The sequence below is a fragment of the Ruditapes philippinarum genome, unplaced genomic scaffold, assembly GCF_026571515.1.
Source record: "Ruditapes philippinarum isolate M1 unplaced genomic scaffold, ASM2657151v2 ctg2733_1_1_1_1, whole genome shotgun sequence".
Lineage (NCBI taxonomy): Eukaryota > Metazoa > Mollusca > Bivalvia > Venerida > Veneridae > Ruditapes > Ruditapes philippinarum.
Window position 1 is genome coordinate 44,840 of NW_026852680.1, and position 19,464 is coordinate 64,303.

General features: G+C 32.8%; 1 protein-coding gene across 1 annotated transcript in view; it reads left to right on the forward strand.

The window, feature by feature from the left end:
* Positions 1-17,738, forward strand: part of LOC132721058 (eukaryotic translation initiation factor 4E transporter-like) — a 49,826-nt gene extending 32,088 nt beyond the window's left edge. Inside the window, exons 18-27 of the mRNA XM_060705312.1 lie at positions 947-1,056; positions 1,599-1,747; positions 2,570-2,675; positions 3,987-4,101; positions 4,445-4,797; positions 7,038-7,164; positions 8,401-8,571; positions 11,776-11,883; positions 13,700-13,855; positions 14,200-17,738. Of these exons, the coding sequence (XP_060561295.1) occupies positions 947-1,056; positions 1,599-1,747; positions 2,570-2,675; positions 3,987-4,101; positions 4,445-4,797; positions 7,038-7,164; positions 8,401-8,571; positions 11,776-11,883; positions 13,700-13,855; positions 14,200-14,384 (1,580 nt within the window). The 3' untranslated portion in view covers positions 14,385-17,738. The remainder of the gene's footprint in view (positions 1-946; positions 1,057-1,598; positions 1,748-2,569; positions 2,676-3,986; positions 4,102-4,444; positions 4,798-7,037; positions 7,165-8,400; positions 8,572-11,775; positions 11,884-13,699; positions 13,856-14,199) is intronic.
* Positions 17,739-19,464: the final 1,726 nt, after the last annotated feature.

The window sequence follows — 19,464 nt, forward strand, 5'->3', positions numbered from 1 at the left end:
AAAGTCAATGCTATCCGAACTTTTTTATATGTTTTTTACTAAACATGGATGCAGAAGCTGACAATGAAACTCATATTTTTATATATGTTTCATGTTTTGTCATTTTAATTTTGCAAATTGGGATATACGTTGTAAATTGAATAAAACTTAGAATCTTTGGTTTGAAACTTAAACAGCTACTTGGCATTCACATTTTTTTTTAATCATATACATTGTAATTCAGACACAAAGATAAATTATGTGCAATAAAAAAAATTACTTTGCTTTAGAAAAATATTATGTTAAAACCTACTGACAAAATGTGAATATGTCACAGGGGGGTTAAACAAAGATAATTTAAAGGCTTGCCTTACTTATTCATTTCTTTCAACATAAATGTAAGACCAGTTATTCTTGCATATCAGACAGAATTATCTACTGTTTACACCGGTGCTAGAAAAACCTGTAAGACAAGTCTTGTGCTTTAAATGACGTCATTGCCGTGTGCCTTTTATTAATTAATTGCAGTTGTAGGATGACGTCATTTTACCGTTATGATACGCTACTATAAGAAAAAAGTGCTTAATCAGAATATCAGTTTTGGTAATTTCTGTTCTGAAAATAATTGATATGTAATATTCAAGAAAAAGATTCAAACACCCACTGTCTGTTCAGACAGGAATATTTAGCTCTCGGGTAACTGTCAAGCAGAAACTCGACAGAGCCTCATTACCACCGTATACAGTTACCCTCAAGCTAGATATTCTGGTCTGTACCAGTGTTAGATTCTTATACTGTTTATTCATTCCTTTCAGTTTAAATGTCAGATTAAAGTGATAGAAAAAAATTCTTTTACATGCCTTTCAATATACTTCAGCTCAAAAATGCATGGCAGTTTAAAAATGCATTTATAGTCTGAATGATTTATAGCATTGTTTAAGAATGTCCCGATTTTCTTTATTTTCAGTGTTTAGTCAACAACCCCCGATGCATTTGAGTGCTCCTTCACCTATACATCCTTCACAGGGAGGAAGTTCCCTGTCCCAGTCACCTGTAGGCCAGCCAGCCAATACTAGTGTAAGTTTTTGATAAATTGATACTGATTTATAGGGGGAAAAATGTATATTAATTGACTATCAGATGAAAAATTCAGAGATCAAGTTGAATTTCACATTGGAGGCTATAGGGGAAAAGAAAGGAAATATAATGTGATAAAAACTGAATTCTTTACTTTTTCATAGAATACCCAATCTGCATGGAATATATTTGATAATTCCATGCATTTACTCAAACTGAAAAATTCAGCTTTTATCATGCTAAATATCTTAAATGAACTTTAATGGTTTATGTTTCTTTCTTGACAAAACCATTCATCAGTTTTAGGGAAAATTCCAAAATATTTTGGCTAACTAGTGAACAGTGCAGACTATGGCCAGATGGCATAAATGTACTGGTAGATCTTGGTCTGCACTGGTCATATGAGTAGAATCTATTGCCGCCTGTGTGCATTCTCTGTAATCACTAATCAGTTACCAGATTATACAGTTCACCAGAGTTGATCATTTATATTTTAAGTTTGTATTGAAATTATTCTCATTGTATTTTCTCTTTTTATACAGACTGTAAATACAATAAGACCTCCATCAGTTCCTCGAGTACCCAGTCCACAAGAGTTAATAGTTCATACACAAGCCATTTTACAAAATGCCCTCATAAAGAAACAGCTTGAAGATCAAAAAGAAAGATTTTATAAGAAACAGCAAGAGAGGTAAGTTTTACACTGTCAGGCTATAAGCACAGGGGTTCATGTGCTACAGGGAAAGCAGGATAAAGTTGGGAATATGGAAATAATGGCCTTTGCCTTAAAAATTTCTGAGTTAATCTTTATGTCATTCAAAAAATCAGTGCTTATCAAACTGTATGTTAACATTTTAAGTTATTGTCTTGTGGAATTTAGGGATAACTTTAGGTCTAAAAAGTTCTGCTTCATTTTGATAATGTGTGTTTAGACATTAATTCTGCAGTTTTGATCAGCAGTGATAATATATTTTTACTGAAACAAAGTAGATGCTTTGCTTTGCCATCATTCATTATTCATTTTCATACAAAACTTCAACAGATATGGCAATTTATTACAATACCACTTTTCATGGCAATAACTAACCCCACTTAATAATGAATTTAATTAAAAACATAACTTTAAAGTGTATAAAGCTATATATCTGATGCAAAAATTATTGTTTGAATTTTAAAAAAAGTATACTTCCAAAATGCTTGTATGAAATAAATATGGTAAGATATCGCTTCCAAAGCGAAATGCGCATGCACAAAATTATTGCTTAAAGGATAAAACCTTACTTAGAATAGCATAATAATATTTTGTTCCGGAACATTTTATTCTCTTTTACAAACATTAATCATGTGTTTTAAATATCAGAGACTCTTCCGGGAATCAGGCTTATAATAATGGAACCAATTTAATTTTACTGTTGATAAATTTTATAAAAATATTTCATAAGATATAGATTTATACCCTTTAAAGTCTAATAACGTAGAAAGTGGTGTAACCATTTATTTGTAATCATAACAGAGTAAAGTCTCCTGCAATGGTAGGGGGGAAGATCATGCCAGATAACATGCAGGGTCCAACAAGAACATCGCCAGCACCTGTCACCTCTACACCTGTTGCTGCAAAGGTATGTTCTGTTGTTGCTTCTAAATTGATTACATTTTTATGCCATTGCAGCATCTCCAATGTGGTGGCATATTGCAATTCACCACTATGTTTGTGTCTGTTTGCCTGCATGAGTCTGTTATACAGATTAAAAAAAGTGACTGCAAGTTCGAACTCAACCAAATATACCAGGATTGTTCCTTGGGTGAAAGTCCAAAGTTACAAGGGTTAGAGCTTAGAAATTTAGAATGAAACATTGCATGGTGAACCTCTACCAGGACTGTCTGGAAGGTTTCAAAAATTACTTGGCACAATCCCTCTTGTGCCTGAAAGATTGCCTTAAGGGTTGAGGCATCAGAATGGCAGCCACTGTTTCTCCATGCACGATCGTAAGAGGCAACTAAGTGGGTTTGAATTACTGGAGTCAACCAGAAGGTGAGGTGGTTTTGACCCTTGGTGTTGCTTTAAGTTTGTACACCTGAGGTTAGCTATAAATTGGCACCATGTCACCTAATTGTGTTGATGTTCTGTAAAGCCAAATAAAAAAATTAATTAAAAAAATTCTGGCACAGTCACCACCATGTCATATTGTGTAATTTCAGTAAAGCATAACATTAAGGTTGATACCCCAAAGGTCGCAAGTAGAGGTCATATTTTCAAGTCCATAACTTTCTTACTAATGGACTGCTGAAAAGGTTTTAAAGAAATAGGCACATATTGTCACTACAATATGTGCCTATTATGATACAATGTGTGCTGTACACTGACCAGGATCCAATGTTAATATGTTCACATTTTGTGACTGCTTTATAAATCATTGGCTATGGAGAAGGTGCTTGAATTTTCACAAGTATGACACAATTTGCTTACAATGTGCTTAATGCAACAGCTTGGTTTTTCACCAAAGGTCAGTCAAAAGTTATAAATCCACATTCATGCAGCAGTAGAGGCTGTAGCCATCCTTGACTTACAGTAGAATAAATTTGCAATTTTTAACTTGTTCATGCATAGTTCAAAAAGTATTTGACTTGTAGGCCTGAAAGTTTACAAGAATGTTGGTCAGCATGTGTAATTATGCACCTTGGGGTTTGCTTGTGAATTTATTCAGTATTTGTAAAGTTCTTGCCCTTTACTTAGTAAAAGATTTTTAGTTTTCAACTTGTGGCACATGTAGTCCAAAACATATTTGACCTAGAGTCTTAAGATTGACAGAACAGTGGCGTATGGGGGCACCGTGTCCTATGGACACATTTCTCGTTGTTGTACAGTTATATAATGATTGCCACCAGAGAGTATCTCTTGTGTTTTAATGTGTAAGCAATTCATTTTACAGAGTGCTGTGAATGTAGCATTTACACCAACGTCTGTAATTCGTAAGATGCATTCGGAGAAAGCTAGTGAGAAGGAAAAATTGAGGAGAGATAGTGCAGATCTAGTTGAAGGTTCAGGTTAGATTATATAACATCCCTCATACTTGAATTCTTAAAATTGTGTTATGTTGTTGGACTGAATTCTTCAAGAAATAATAAAAAAATATATATATAATGAAGTTGTGATGTACTTTTAAGCATTTGATACAAAGTTAGATCTTGCTTGTAGATGTGGCAAGAAGTAAAATTGATATTTATAATCAATAATTAAGTACAAGTTGTGTTTAAATATTTTATCTGTTTTGGGAAAAAAGCAACAGTATTTCTCTGCAAATAATTTGAAAAAACAATAAGTTTATATAAATCATTGTTGTATTCTCTTACTTGTTTCATAAAATTATGATTTTGTTTCTTTTTTCAGAACGTGACAATCAGGTAGAGCATATTTCAGAAATGGACAATAAAGCACAGGACCAACAAGTCTCTCCACTACGGCTAGACCATTCACTACAGCACAACTCTTCGGCTACATCCGTCAGCATACCCCCACCCGCTGTGATCCACGCAGTACCGCCACCACCACTACCTAATCAGGTCCTACCTAACATGGTCGCGGTGTTACCCGGCCTGCCACCGTTTAATACTAACCAGTTGACGCACCTACCCCCTCCCCCGCCCCTCGTCTCTACACACCTACCACCACCGTTACTGAGCCCAGGGGCGTTGCCACCACCGCCTCATCCACAGTCTACAGCCCTGGTCACTCAGGAGCAGGTAGGAACTTGTGTGGTGTTTGTGTGATCTCCATTTATTATATTCACTCTACCTGATTATAACGTTGTAGAAAAATTCCTATATAGTATAATGGATTAGTTTATTTGTAATGGGGGTTTATTTGGGATGGTGTATACCCAACTTACTGTTTTCTTTTTGGTCTCTTTTTTTTCTGATATCATTTCTTAAATATGTGTGATATTCCCAAATTCTCATTGTTATTCGAAGGGATGGTTGAATTGTAGATTACGTTGAGCAGGTGCTATTTTTACCCCTTTACTAACAAAATGAATGCTTCCCATATATGATTAAATGAAGGATAGAGATCTCTTTTCCTAACCATAGTTAATTAAAACATTTCAGTTTTGATTAACTTGGATACTCAATTCTTAAGGGAAAAAAATGTTTCAGGAATCATTCATTCAAAAATAAGTTTTTAAAGATATAGAAATTCAATTGGAAATTTTGTTTATTATATAATACATTTTGTGACTTCATTCACTTTCTCAGCTGTGCCCTCTTATTTTCGAAAGAGAAAGATGTTACTGCTTAATTATCCCGAAAAGTCGGTTAAGCATGTTAACTGCCAAGATATGACCTAAAAATGTGCTAAAATTGGTGTAAAAACGGAACAAAAGACATGTAAAAAGAAGCTGTGCAGTCTGACCAGCCACTATTATGTTAGCATTTTTATAAAAAAAATTTAATAAAAAAAATCCCATAGTTACCGTTGTAAATTTAAGACAGGATATGTCTAATTTGCTCTTAAAGAAGTTGTGAAGAAGAAGAAAGCGTGACTAGACCTTTCACTAGAGTTTACAATAATATGTTAACTAACTGCATGTGTAACTGGGGAGATGGTGTTCTTATTTAGAAGTTTATCTTTTCTGAAATTTAGTTTGTTTTTAGCTCACCTGTCACAAAGTGACAGGGTGAGCTTTTGTGATCGCAAGCCAATTTCGTCCAAACTTCACAGGAATGTACCTTTGGTGGTCACCTTTAAAAATGTTCAAAGAATTTAATTCCATGCAGAACTGAAAGAGGTAGAGCTAAGATATTTAGCATGAAACATGTTCTAATGGGTGTCTACCAAGTTGTGTTCAAATAAATGCCCTGGGGTCAAAATTGGCTTCGCCCCTGGGGTCATTGATTTTCCTTATATGTGTATAGCAAACACTTAAAAAATCTTCTTTGAAAAAAACCCTAATAGCTAGAGTTTAGATATTAAGCATGAAACATCTTCTAGTGAGTGTTTACAAAGTTTGTTCAAATAAAAGCCCTTGGGTCAAAATTGGCCCTGCCCCGGGAATCATTGATTTTCCTTATATGTGTATAGCAAAAACTTAAAAATCTTCTTTGAAAAAACACATAGCAAGAGTTTAGATATTAAGCATGAAACATCTTCTAGTAATGTCTACAAAGTTTGTTCAAATAAAAGCCCTGGGGGTCAAAACTGGCCCCGCCCCTGGGGTGTCATTGTTTTAAACTATATTTGTATAGTAAAAACATAAAAAATCTTCTTTTAAAAAACCCAATGAGCTAGAGCTAAGATATTTAGCATGAAACATGTTCTTATGGGTGTCTACCAAGTTTGTTCAAATAAAAGCCCTTGGGTTAAAATTGCCCCTGCCGTGGGGGGGGGGGGGGGCAGGTCATTGTTTTTCATTATATGTGTGTAGTAAAAACTAAACATCATGAAACATCTTCTAATGGGTGTCTTCCAAGTTTGTTCAAATAAAAGCCCTGGGGTTTAAACTGGCCCCGCTCCGGGGGCCTATATACAGGTGAGCGACCTCAGGGCAATCATGGCCCTCTTGTCTTTTCATATTTTCTTTATCCAATCAAAGTATTAATATGTATAATGTAAATACAGTTTACAGGTTAAAATTTTGAAATTTGAATGTATTGATAGTCAGTGATCAAGCATAAGCCAACATGCATGAGTAGAGTCGTAATTAAGAAAGGATTTTAATGTTTTGGAAATATTTTAAGAATTTGCTGACAAAAAGTCTGAAATTAACTAGCATTAAAGTATGTGATAATTTGATGCAATACAAAAGTGTATGATTATTATAATTGTTATGATGATAATTTTGATTACAGTTCAAAAAATACACATGTAAGTTTATATTAGATAAATATCTGTAAACATGTGTCAATGCATATTATAATTTTTACATTTCTTTGTATGTGTTAGATATTTTTATACATATTATTTATTTATAATTTTTCGGTTACAGATCGACGCAGTGAAGTCTCAGCATATCCGCGCTCTGATTGGTCAGCAGAATGTGAACACGTCTCTCTGTGCTAGTCTAGCTGCCGTCTCGACAGCTTTACCTACAACCGGAAGACCAATTGTTAAAGGTTTGTTTTAATATGTCAACTTAGTTAAATCTTTAACTGGCTTAATTTGTGTAATTAAAGTTGCCATGGTTTGAATTTGGTAACTCTCGTTAAAAGTTTATAGCGAATTCAGTTTCAAAATTTAAAGATTGAACTACCATGGGTGTAGAGCCCTGTCAGACTTGTGGCAAAGGCTAATTATTTTTGGTGTCCGGAAGCTAAAAATTAAGGAAATATTTAGAATTACTTCAGAAGGCCAGTAGTAGTTAATGCTAGGTTTTCAAAACATAAATTACAAATCCTGAGGACAAGAAATTTTACCTTATTCTGGCTTTTTCTGCATCACTGCTATTCTTAATTTCGTAGAATATTAGTGAGGAGGGCATGAGTTTAATTATGGCAAATAGTCATGTATAAAAACAGATTTTAACAAACATTACTATGTGAATTGCTATATGTATGACTTCAATACTGCTTCAAGTTGGAGCTTTGACAGAACAAACAAATAATTGAGCATGCGTTTGAGAGGCCTGCGAGTGGTTAAGGTCACCAGTTCCTAATCAGTTGCTCCTTCCAGTTGTCAGTTTGAATCCTGATCTGGACTTTGGATTCATTCATGAAAGGAAGCTATCCAGCTAGCATACAGAAGGTCGTTAGTTCTACTCAGTTGCCTGCTTGTGCTGAAATACTACACAGAGTGGCACCTGAGGCCTTCCTTCACCAGTAAAGCTGGGAAGTCACCATATGACCTTTATACTGACAGTTTGATTTCAAAAATTGAAAATCAAACAAATATTGAATATTGCTTGATCTGTAAAAGTGAAAATTATTTCAAGCTTAAGGCTAATAAAATCTTTATTAAAGATTCACAAATTCATACGAAATTTCAGAGAAGATATTTTTTCTACAAATCTAAAATCAAAGCTCTTAAAAAGTCGGGGGTTTTATTGTTGTTGTTGTTTTCTTTTCTTTTTTTGTTGGTTTAAACATATTTATTTATGCTTGATTGCGAAACAAGCCCTTGCAACTTATATTAATCTTTTTTGAGTCTGCTTCCTGGAACCAATCAGTACTGGTGTCATATGAAGAAACCTGGTAGTGACACGAGTAGGGCTCAAACCCTTCATCTCTGGGTTGAGGGGCATACACTTTAACCACTAGGCCACTAGATTTTCAGAAATCAATTTCTACCTTTATTTTTTAGTACAGTGTGCTTATATTTAATAAATTTAAAACATGGTCTCTTATTTCAAACAGGCAATGTATCCGTGGCACCGCCCATGGTCACGCCCAACTCTAAAGACATGGGTCAGAGACCTATAATGGGAGGCAATACTCCAGTTGTTTCAGCAGTGGACATGGCTAAACTTCTGCAGAGACAAAATATAAGGGGTCAGACTTCCACCCCCTATGCCATTCCAATTCCTGGTAAATATATGTACCTGGTTTTACTATAAATTGATTAAATGCAAACTTGTTCATTGTCATGAAATATAACAAGGAACTGTGATCAGATAGTCTCTCAGAGTGGTCTATCTATAAGACTGTAAATATGGTGTGTGTACGCTGTGGAGTCTGGTTTATTTAATCCAAATTTTGATTTGAATGATCATAGGTCATTATTATAAATTGTATAATTCTAAGTTTGGTTAATAAGATTCAAGGTATAAGATTCAAAGTATGGTTTGTAAAATTCAAGGTATGGTTTGTAAGATTCAAGGTATGGTTTGTGAAATTCAAGGTGTAAGCTTTAAAGTAAGGTTTGTAAGATTCAAGGTGTATGATTCAAATTATAGTTTGTAAAATTCTAGGTATGGTTTGTAAGATTTAAGGTGTAAGATTTAAAGAATGGTTTGTAAAATTTAAGGTGTGTTTTGTAAGATTCAAGGTATGGTTTTGTAAGTTGAAAGATTTTTTACTAAAACAACAATCTGGACATCAGAGCTCTCCCTGTGTTTATACCAGTTGCATTTTTGTAAGGGTTTTATTGTAATTAAATTTAATAGCATTTATTTAAAGGCACGTTATGCCTCAGATACAAGTAATTTTTAACTTGTTTAGAAAGGGGCAAATATGAATTTTATAACATTTTAGAGCATTAAGGTGCTTGTAACCTAAAGAATGTAGCAATAAATGTTAAAATAATTTGTCATATAACAAGCAAATGGTAAACTAAGTAGTATTTTTAGTTCCATACAGAATACTAAATCACTATATTTGTACTAAGAACCAAAAAATAGCAACAGATAAAAAAGATTATTCATGAAATTGGCCAATAAGTAACTACTAAAGGTACACCAAAAAAAATATTTCTAAAAATAAAAGATAAACGTATTTTTGAGGTATAATGGGCCTTTAAAGATTTACATTTTACGAAAAATTAATAATAGCCATAGGTAACGTATGTTGATACATCTTCTGAAGGTAATCAAAGTAGATAAATTAACCTTTATCCTGCCTAATATCTTACATGGACATGTACATCTTTCAGTCTGGACACAACTGTTCATTAGTTTTATTCAAATTTCAAAATATATACTGACTGACTAGTAAAACTGTGGCAACTATGATCAGGCTGATCTTGGTCTGCACTGGTTACATTAGTATATTATGAGCAGCGTCACGACAAAACCAACATAATGGGTTTGCGACCAGCATGGATCCAGACCAGCCTGCGCTGTGTAGTCTGATCAGGATCCATGCTGTTCGCTATCAGTTTCTCTACCTGTATTAGGGTTTGTAAGCGAACAGTATGGATCCTGATCAGACAGCGTGGATGCTCAGGCTGGTCTGGATCCATGCTGGTGGCAAACCCATTATTTTGGTTTTGTCGTGACGCTGCTCATATTCTGTAGCTAAAAGGAGACTGGGGGTTTAAATGAAATATTCAAATTATATTGCTATTTATATGTAACTGTGACATGAAAATGTTTCTAATTTTGAGATATTTTTCAAAATAAGGGAGTGAGGGGAAGAGGAGTTTTATTATGTAATCAAAGTTATTATTAATTATAAAACATGAAACTTGTGTGATAAGTAAGTGACCGGGTACTTCAATTGACCATGTCAAATTAGTGTATAAATTTATTATTGAAAGGATAGATGACAGGTGAAAACATCAAAGTGTTTTATCTACTTAACATACAGGCCTCAAGGCATGGCTGACTTTTTAAATTGTCTCATTGTTTTTGGCCACTTCCTCAAATTGAGAACATGTAACTGATCTGTTAAGATTGTTTCATAATTTGTTGATTTATCACCCAATTTATCATACTGTAAACAATTTGGATTAAAGACACATATAACATAGTTATCTGTATCTCTGTTTGAATATACTAGGCTAAATATTTTGAGAAATTTTGATCCAAATTTAAAACCATATTATACTATATGAATTCCTGTTTATGTTGCCTGTTAACATATTATTCAGTATAGTTAAATAGCTACAGAGAGTTGTTTAATCATGTGCTAACACTGGCTTAGAACAAGGATGACTTGCACGCTCCACATTTAGATAGATTTATTTTGGTATAAAATACATATACATGGACATTAAAAACAATATGTATGGTACAAATATTTAATATACATTAGAATAAATAAGCCATGACATGCACACCAACACCAAGGATAGCACAAACAAGAGAGACTCATATTTCCATTGTGGTCCCTTAACAGATCTAGTCCAGACAGCATGTTCAATTGTTCCTGCTACCTCGCTAGTTGATGTACAGTTTGCTGCATATTTTACATGACGCATTAATGGGACTGCACTGAGATTATTTTATTTTTGATGACCGCTCTGGAAATATTTTTCTGAATGAATGTAAAATTTGATGTACCGGTAGGTTTTCACCAGAAACTTGATGGCAAAACATCAAATTATTCACTCACTTTGTTTTGCCAAAAAAATATTTTTACTATGAAAATGAGCCTTTCATACAAAGTATAAAATAGCTATAACTTCACAAATGGCCAACAGAAAGAGGAGTCAAACATTGTTCAACTTTATGGTCAATGAGTACCTTTTCAAGAATTATAATATAATAGAAAAAAAGCTTTAAAAGTATTAATAAGAACAGTTTTGAGGCTTAATGGGCCTTTAAGAAAGCAAGCATTGTATATTTTTTATTAGAAAACCTGTTCATTGTATGTCCTTCAGTGTCGCAACTAGCTGAATGTGTTTGAAATTATCAAAAGTTCATCAATGATATTTTTTTATCACATATCATAACATGTTGTTTTATAGGTATGTTTTAAGGAAGGTTAAAAAAAACTGTCATGTTATTATTAGTCAGTTAATTTTGTGGCTTATAAAACAAGTGACTAACTTCTATATTTAGTCCTGTCAAATAAAAAAAAAATTAAAAAAAGATATTTATTGATTGATGTGTAAATGAGTATTTAAAATATTGTTAATGTATTGATATGCCTTCACTGATCTGTTTTCCTCCCTGGGCAATGTTTACTATAAAGACAAGACACTTTCAGTGGTTTTGTTAATGAGATTGACATTTATATGGACACGATCACTAATATTAACATATCTTTGAAATAAAATCAGTTTTGAAACTGCTTGTGAGAATTTCTTGCTGGCGTTACTGTTAAATTTTATTTGTATTTTTTTTACAGGTGGTAGAATGCCAATACCCACAAGCCCTGTAGTTGGCCCTCAGCCACCAGGTCAGGGAACCAGTCCTGTTTACATTCATCAAATGGTACCTGGCACTAGTCCAAGAGGTATATACCTGAATGTTTTAATTTTTGTTGATAAATACAGTCGACTCCGCTTATAACGAACTCAATGGGACACAAACATATCTTTCGTTATATCAGAAGTTCGTTAAAAGCGAAGTAGCAACAACTTGCTAACTTGTTTGGATGGGGAAATTTGCCGTGAAGAAGCCATACTTTTCACTGGTTACTGGTGTAACTGGTATTTTACTGCAGCGGTTATTTAATGCGGAGCATTTTATTGAGCAATATATTATTTATGTATTAATTGTCTATGAAGTTATTACCATTTGTTTCCTTTTGCTATTTGTTTATTATCGTTTGGTTAATATTGCAAACACAAAAATTCGATTACTTGGCAATTATCGGGTATTAACAGCAATCAGCTGAGGGTGTGAAATACAAATTTTCCGTAACAAGTAGGAAATTATGTTGTGAGAACATTTTATCAAAATCTGTATTGCCTGAAGCCATAACTAACCTGTGCAGTCATTCGATTGTTTAATTATCGGATAGCGTTATTCATGTACTGATCCTATTCGAGCGCATCCTGATATTTCAATTATAACAGTTTGTTATAACCGAGGAAATTTACATGTTTTCTGTCCTTTGGGGCTTGAAAAATGGTTTGTTATAGCCGAAAATTCGCTATAAGCAAGTACGTATTAAGCGATGTGATTTAATATAAAATAAAGAAGGAATCGGCCGGGGATGTCAAATTTAGTTCGCTATTAACGATAATTCGTTATAAGCGATTTGTTATAAGTGGAGTCAACTGTAAGTAAATTTATAGAAAGTTGTAAACTCTTACCCTACTGACTTTATGTTATAGAGTTTCCCTGCATTATGTATAAAGCCCTTAGTCTACTAGCCGCAACAGGTTCAACCCAGTGCAGACCAAGGTCAGCTGGCACGCCCCCATGCTTTCTGGTCATAGCCGGCACAGTTTGCTGTTCCGTCAGTAAATATTTTGAAACTTTCCCTAAAAATGATGAATGATTTTGTTAAGATTAAAAGAAGGACAGGTCTATTTAAGATGTTTTTTAACATGGTGAGAGATAACGAATAGGCTAGTTAGTGTCACCATTTGAAAGTGAGGGAGAAAAATGTGAGGGAGAAGGGATTTCAAATTTTTTACTTTTATTAAGTTTTCTGGTTTAACAGGAAATTATTACTAAATCATGCAGTCTTTAAGTAAGTAATACCTTTGTCTCAATGTGTTGAATCTCTTTTAAGTGCAAGCAATTTAGCAATAATTAAAAGTTACAGAAGTTGTCTGTGTAAATTTTGCTTTATTTTTGGCTTTTTGTTTATGAATTGGCCAGCAATAAGCAATTTCAGTGGCAAAAGTAAATTTGAAAGCTTAGAAAAAATACTCTTTCTCACATTACTTTTAGATATCACTTAACTTCAGAATATCATAAAAAGGGCACTACATTCACTGTACTGTAAATTTTATCAATTAAATTAAAGTGAAGGAAAATTTTATTTTAAATAAGATACTCTCATGATACACTGGTAGAATATATTATTAGTTTTTTGACAGGTTGTATGGCCCTATATAAATGGTTGTTTGGAAATACCTTATATTGCAAACAAGCATTTATGTACGGCCATATAACATGTCTGAAATATTTATAATGAATTTATAATACAGCAAACTTTCTTTTTAGAGAAAAATAGAGAAAAAATTGAGATTTCTTCATAAATTGACAACAGCAGTGTATATAAAATTATATAAAGTCATAATTATCCAATAAAAAGTGACATTACAAATGTGCAGTATTATTAAAATTGATTATAATGATTGCATTTATTACAGGTTACAATGTCAATCAGTATCCACAATTGACGAGTCTTCAAGCTCAACAGCGTATGATAGATCCTCGCACAGCCCGTTGCCCACTAGTCCAAACATCGTTACCGGGTCAAGGCTTTAACCCACGTACATTTAACCCTCAAATGGGCCAACATAAAAGTATGTATTCAGTTAATGTGATCACACATTTTCCCTTCCCATGCTCTTAAAGTCTGAAATGAGCAAAGACAGTTGATTTGACTCCCTCAATGCTTTTTTTACTCTCAATGGGCCATTTAAAAGTTTATAATTGGTTTCATAAATGTAGATTTGATATGTGAAAATATAATCATTGTCAGATATGTTCAAGTTCAAGATCTTCTCTTCATACAGCTTTTGAAAAGATTTTATCATAGTAAAAAGAAAATTGAAAGTGAAAACATTTGTTTAGACCAGACTTGCTATTAATTGATTTATAAATAAAAAATGATTGAAATATTAGTTATCTTCTTTCACAATTGCAGATGGCCCTATTTCACCTGGTATTCCAGTTTCCATGGTAACAGTTACAAACAGCGGTAACAAGCAGGATCTTATGAAGTGGTTCGGCACAGACATGTTAAAAACTCAATTACCCACAATGCCGCCACTTCCTGTACAAGGTCACGCTCATCGAGTACTTACTCTGGACGAGCTAGAGCGTACTTAAGGGGAGACTATTCTAATGACACTTTAATGTGCAGGTTTCAGAAGACGTTCATCGACAATGTAAACTGTGTATATATTTGGAACAGTTATTTCGTTGTTACCCAAAATATATAATCACACATGACTGGATATAAAAAAATACATGAATATGTGTTTGGGTTGTTGTCCTGGACAACTATAAAACTTACAAGATAGAATTATAGAGGCGCTACAAAATCACATTTTACAAACTTTAGAGAATAGGGCAGGCATTAAGAGGGATGTTTGTAAATATTAAAATTTCTGCAAATCTCGTCAAAAAATAATACATTATGCTGACACGTTCTGAAAAAAACATCAGTTTATCTTCCCTCAACTAGAGTAATGCAGTGCAGATACATCATATATTCAGTCATTGGAAAACAGGTAGAGCACTAATGAAATTATGATCAGACACTGAGATTCCTACTTGCTTTGTTATACAAAGTTTTTGGAGTTTTTAATCGTTTAAATATCAAAAAGTTTGCTGGCCCAAAATGCCATGTAAGCTTCATTTCATGAACAAATTGGGGGGAAAAAGGAAAGAAGATCTTATAACTGGAGGAAAAAGTGAATGATAAGATACGTTTTAGAATTAGAAATGGGAATGAAAAAGATCTTCCTGTGATGTTTGTGGCATTGATCTTTTTGAGACGAAAGGTGTAATTTAAGATAGGCTTTAAGTTACCCTAAATTAGGCCAGTAGTATAGGTAAAGGTGTTAAACTTCTAGGTTTTATATGCAGCTTGGGACAAATTCTGATATCCTTGCAACAATGTAATGAATAAGATAGAAGGGATGTATATAAGGGCTTCTGTTACAAGAATATATGGAAGAGAATGATCATAAGGTTCAAGCTAAGCATAGAAAGATAATGTTGTCCTAAGTATCAAATTGCAATTTTAAACCTTTTTATTTTTATTCATCCAATAAAAAAATTATAATAAAAAAGAAACGAAGTGATTTTTACCCAAAATTTATGCAGACTTTTTATGATTTTATTGGTAAAAAGGGAAAAAAAGTGGAAACAAAAAAAAAGAAAAAAGATTTCAATGTAAAAAGTTTTAGAGTGTATGATTGGTCATGAGGAATTTCAACATCAAAAGTTGAAGTGATAAAATAAAAATAAAGGATGGTCTACTAATACGAGTCTGCAAGAGGTCAGGTTTATCTTACATATATAATGATACTGATAGCTAGCAGGTAGTCGTTGACCAGGAACACGATTTATAATTATAAAAATTAGCCAATCAAATGACATGTTACAAAATAGTTACCCAATCAAACGACATATAACCAAAACTTGGCATTTACATGATACCGACCTTGACATGTAGTATAGAAATATGTTAAAGGCAATTTTTTTGCCTCACACATTTAGTGTAGCATCATCATAAAGTATGATGAAGTCTGAGAAAAACAGATTAGTGCCAGTTTTATTAGGCAGACATTATAAATCTGTATTTGAACAGACTAAAATAGAAAAAGAAATTGTTCTTTCAAACATGCTTATAACTTAGTAATCCTTTAATACAACAGACAAGAAATTACTTGTGTTTAAAGACCTGTTTATTATTAATATATCTGATGAATAAATTTATTTAAAGAAATACATTACCCTGATTGTGTGGCATTTGTTAATGTCAGTTTTTCAAAAATTAAATACATTGAGGATATATTAAAGTTCTGACAGGAGAGAAATGAGCCTCGTCACGACAAAGCCAACAGAGTGCGTTTGCGACCAGCATGGATACAGACTTGCCTGCGCAGTCTGATCAGGATCCATGCTGTTCGCTTACCAACCCTATTACAAGTAGCAAAACTGATAGTGAACAGCATGGATCCTGATCAGACTGCGCGGATGCGCAGGCTGGTCTGGATCCCTGCTGGTCGCAAACGCATTACATTGGTTTTGTCATGGTGTGGCTCAAAAAGACGTGAAATAGTTGACAGCTCATAGCTGTGGACCAAAAATTAGATTATATGTACATACTGTAAATAGTGTAAATACGGTAAAATATAGTGCTGTAATGTAAATATATATGGTACAAAAAATACTTTGTTGTAGACCATTTTTCTTCAGTGTTTAATTTAAACTTTAGAAATTAATGTATATATTTTAATGCTGATTTTCATGCACTGTTGACTTATATTATGAATGTTTTATGCTCTCTTTTTTTTTGTGTGTGTGTGTGTAAATATATGTACTTATGTAGTGGCCCTGTTTGTGTGTTTCATTTATTGTATGCAACTGACTTTTGTTTTGTGAGTAAATAGAGGAATAAGAAATTGATAACAGAGGGAGAAAAAAAAATCCCATGAGTTTGTTTTATGTACCTGTGACTGCCCTGTAGTTTCCTAGTAAATAATGGAAAAAAAAAATGGGGGGGGGGGGTGTATTATATAGTCCCGTTTTACAAATAGAATGACAGATATAAAAAAAAATTGTTCGCTATATTTTCATGTGAATTGATGAAAAATCAGGGTTTTTATGCCATGCCAGTGTGATCTATACAGTGAGTGATATGAATTTTATCTCACTGGTGGTAAAATCCTGAATTTCATTCTTAAACATAAAGAAAATGGATTAATAAAGAAATCAGTGAGTTGTTAACATAGGTTATAATATTACGGGATAAGCTATATTGAAATTAAAAAAAAAAAATTATTTTACTTTTCATTTTGTCTCTCAATTTTTTGGGAGTCTCTATCTTGAAATTTTAAAGGGTTTTGATTTTATTTCATTATGTTGCCCATTTTTCTTTAATTAAGTTTTTTTTGTTTTTTTTCATTGTGTCTTGGCATATCAGTGTAAATAATGGTATTCATATTGTTGTAAATATGTAGTTGTTTTTTTTCTCCGCCACTTTTAATAGTGTTTTTATTCTATTAATAGACATGTTATATTATTTTTCTTTTCTATGCTTAACTGATTTATCGTAAAGTTGTGTGAATTTGGATGGGTAAATGTGTTTTTAAACATGTCATATTTGGTTGATTATAGAACAGTTCTGATCTCCCATGACCCTGCCTGTCCCTACCCACATTCTTCCATTCATTTTTGTGATTTTTTTTTAGTGATCTAATTTACATGTATTTTGTATTATTCTTCCAACATTTCATACCTTTCAAAACTTAGTTTGGTGCAATATTGAAAAAAAAATTATTACATATTTTCTTTTTATAATTTGTTTGCATGAACGTATTTTTTTTCGTGCTTTCCTTTCGTGAAGAATTGGTCAGAAACTTGGATTTAATATATACAATATGGGTTGTGTCTAAGGAACTGGAGGATACTGATTGTGCAGCTATATAAAGATTGGTTTGTCACCTGTAGTGACGTCTTAAAAAAAAATAGGGCAATTTTTTTTTCATTATATTTTAGACAATCTCTCATACTGTTTTTGATCTTTTGTGCAGAAAACATGTGCGTGTCATTTACTTATCAGTTCATACTTTGTTTAGAGAAAGAATCATTAAATCTATATGCTAGAAATGACTTTTGATTATCATGAGATGTGTATACCAATTTTATATAATTTCCAATGGTCAAATGCAATTTCATTTGTGATGTAAAAAGAATACCTGAATCAAATGTGAAGCTAAAAATAAATAGTTTTATAAATAGCTCCTTTTTCCAGAATAAGATTGTTTATTCATAGAGTGAAAAAAAAGCATTCACATCTAAAACTTCATATGGTATTTTATTATTTAATAAACACCCCATTTGTTACTTTTTGGGCAAGGGGAACAAAGGCAGACAGAAAATCTATTTGTACTGGTGAACTAAGGTGATTAACAATTTTCTTATTGGACTACTATGGACATTTGAGAAGGCAGAAGAGTAAGTAGCCACTTGTGAAAATGTTCATGAAAGTTGGCCAACTTTATACACTTTATTGACAAATGAAGTAAATTTAAGTTAGGATTGTCAAAAAGTCATTGTTTTTGGGCATTAAAATTTAATTCATGTAATGTAATTATTTGTGCTTTTTCATTAATGGCTTTTGAAATTTAGTTTTGTTTTTTTCATTTTGCTTTTGAAATTTAGTTTTTGCTTTCTGAAATTAAATATTTTGCTTTTGAAATTGAAATCTCTTTCATTTATGGTTTAAATTAGTTTTTTCTTCTAAGGGGCGTCTTTGGCCAAGTGGTTTAAATCTTTAAAAGTTTACTGCTTTACTTTGGACTATTCTGTGTGAGGAAGCTATCCAGCAAGCTTACTGAACATTGATGGCTTGTGCCTAAAAATAATACATTGAGGATTCCCCGAGGTTTCCCTTCACCAGTAAAGCCGGAAAGTCCCTATATGGCTTTTACATTGCAGATACGACTTATAACCCAACAAAACAACATTTTCTTCTGTAACATGCTGAAGTCTTAGAAGTCTATATCTGTAAATATTTATAGGGAAAATATCTTTATTGGTGCCTAGCATCGTAAAAAAGTTTTGAAAGTAATCTTTCAATGACTCCTTTACATGAATACTTAAAGTAAAACTTGCTTTGCATGCAGAATTTTTTGCTATTTTTTTAAGGTAACCCTTTAGTCAAATATAGCTAAAACGATAGTTGGAAATGGGTCTTTTGTGAATATTTATGTCAGTTTTAAAATAGATCCATTTATTTTACCTTGTTTATTTTCTTCATTTTCTTTCCTTAAGCTTATTTTCCTTTCCTTATTTGACAGGGTTTTGTGTTGGTAGCAAATATGTATTAATTGTAGATAATTTATGTTGTATAAATTTTTTGGAGGCATAATGTTTGGTTTTGGTTATATATGTGTGTGTATAAAAAAAATAATTGTGTACAAAATATTAACTATGTATTACTTGTGTTCATGTTCCTTTTTTTTTCAACATTAAATGTTAATTACATGTCTTTTTTTGTTATTTAATTACATGTATATAAATGTGTTATCTGTTAAAACAATTGAGCAAAGTCATGACAAAACCAACATAATGGGTTTGCGACCAGCTTGGATCCCGACCAGCCTGCGCAGTCTGATCAGGATCCATGCTTTTCACTATCAGTTTCTCTACTTGTTATAGAGTTTGTAAGCGA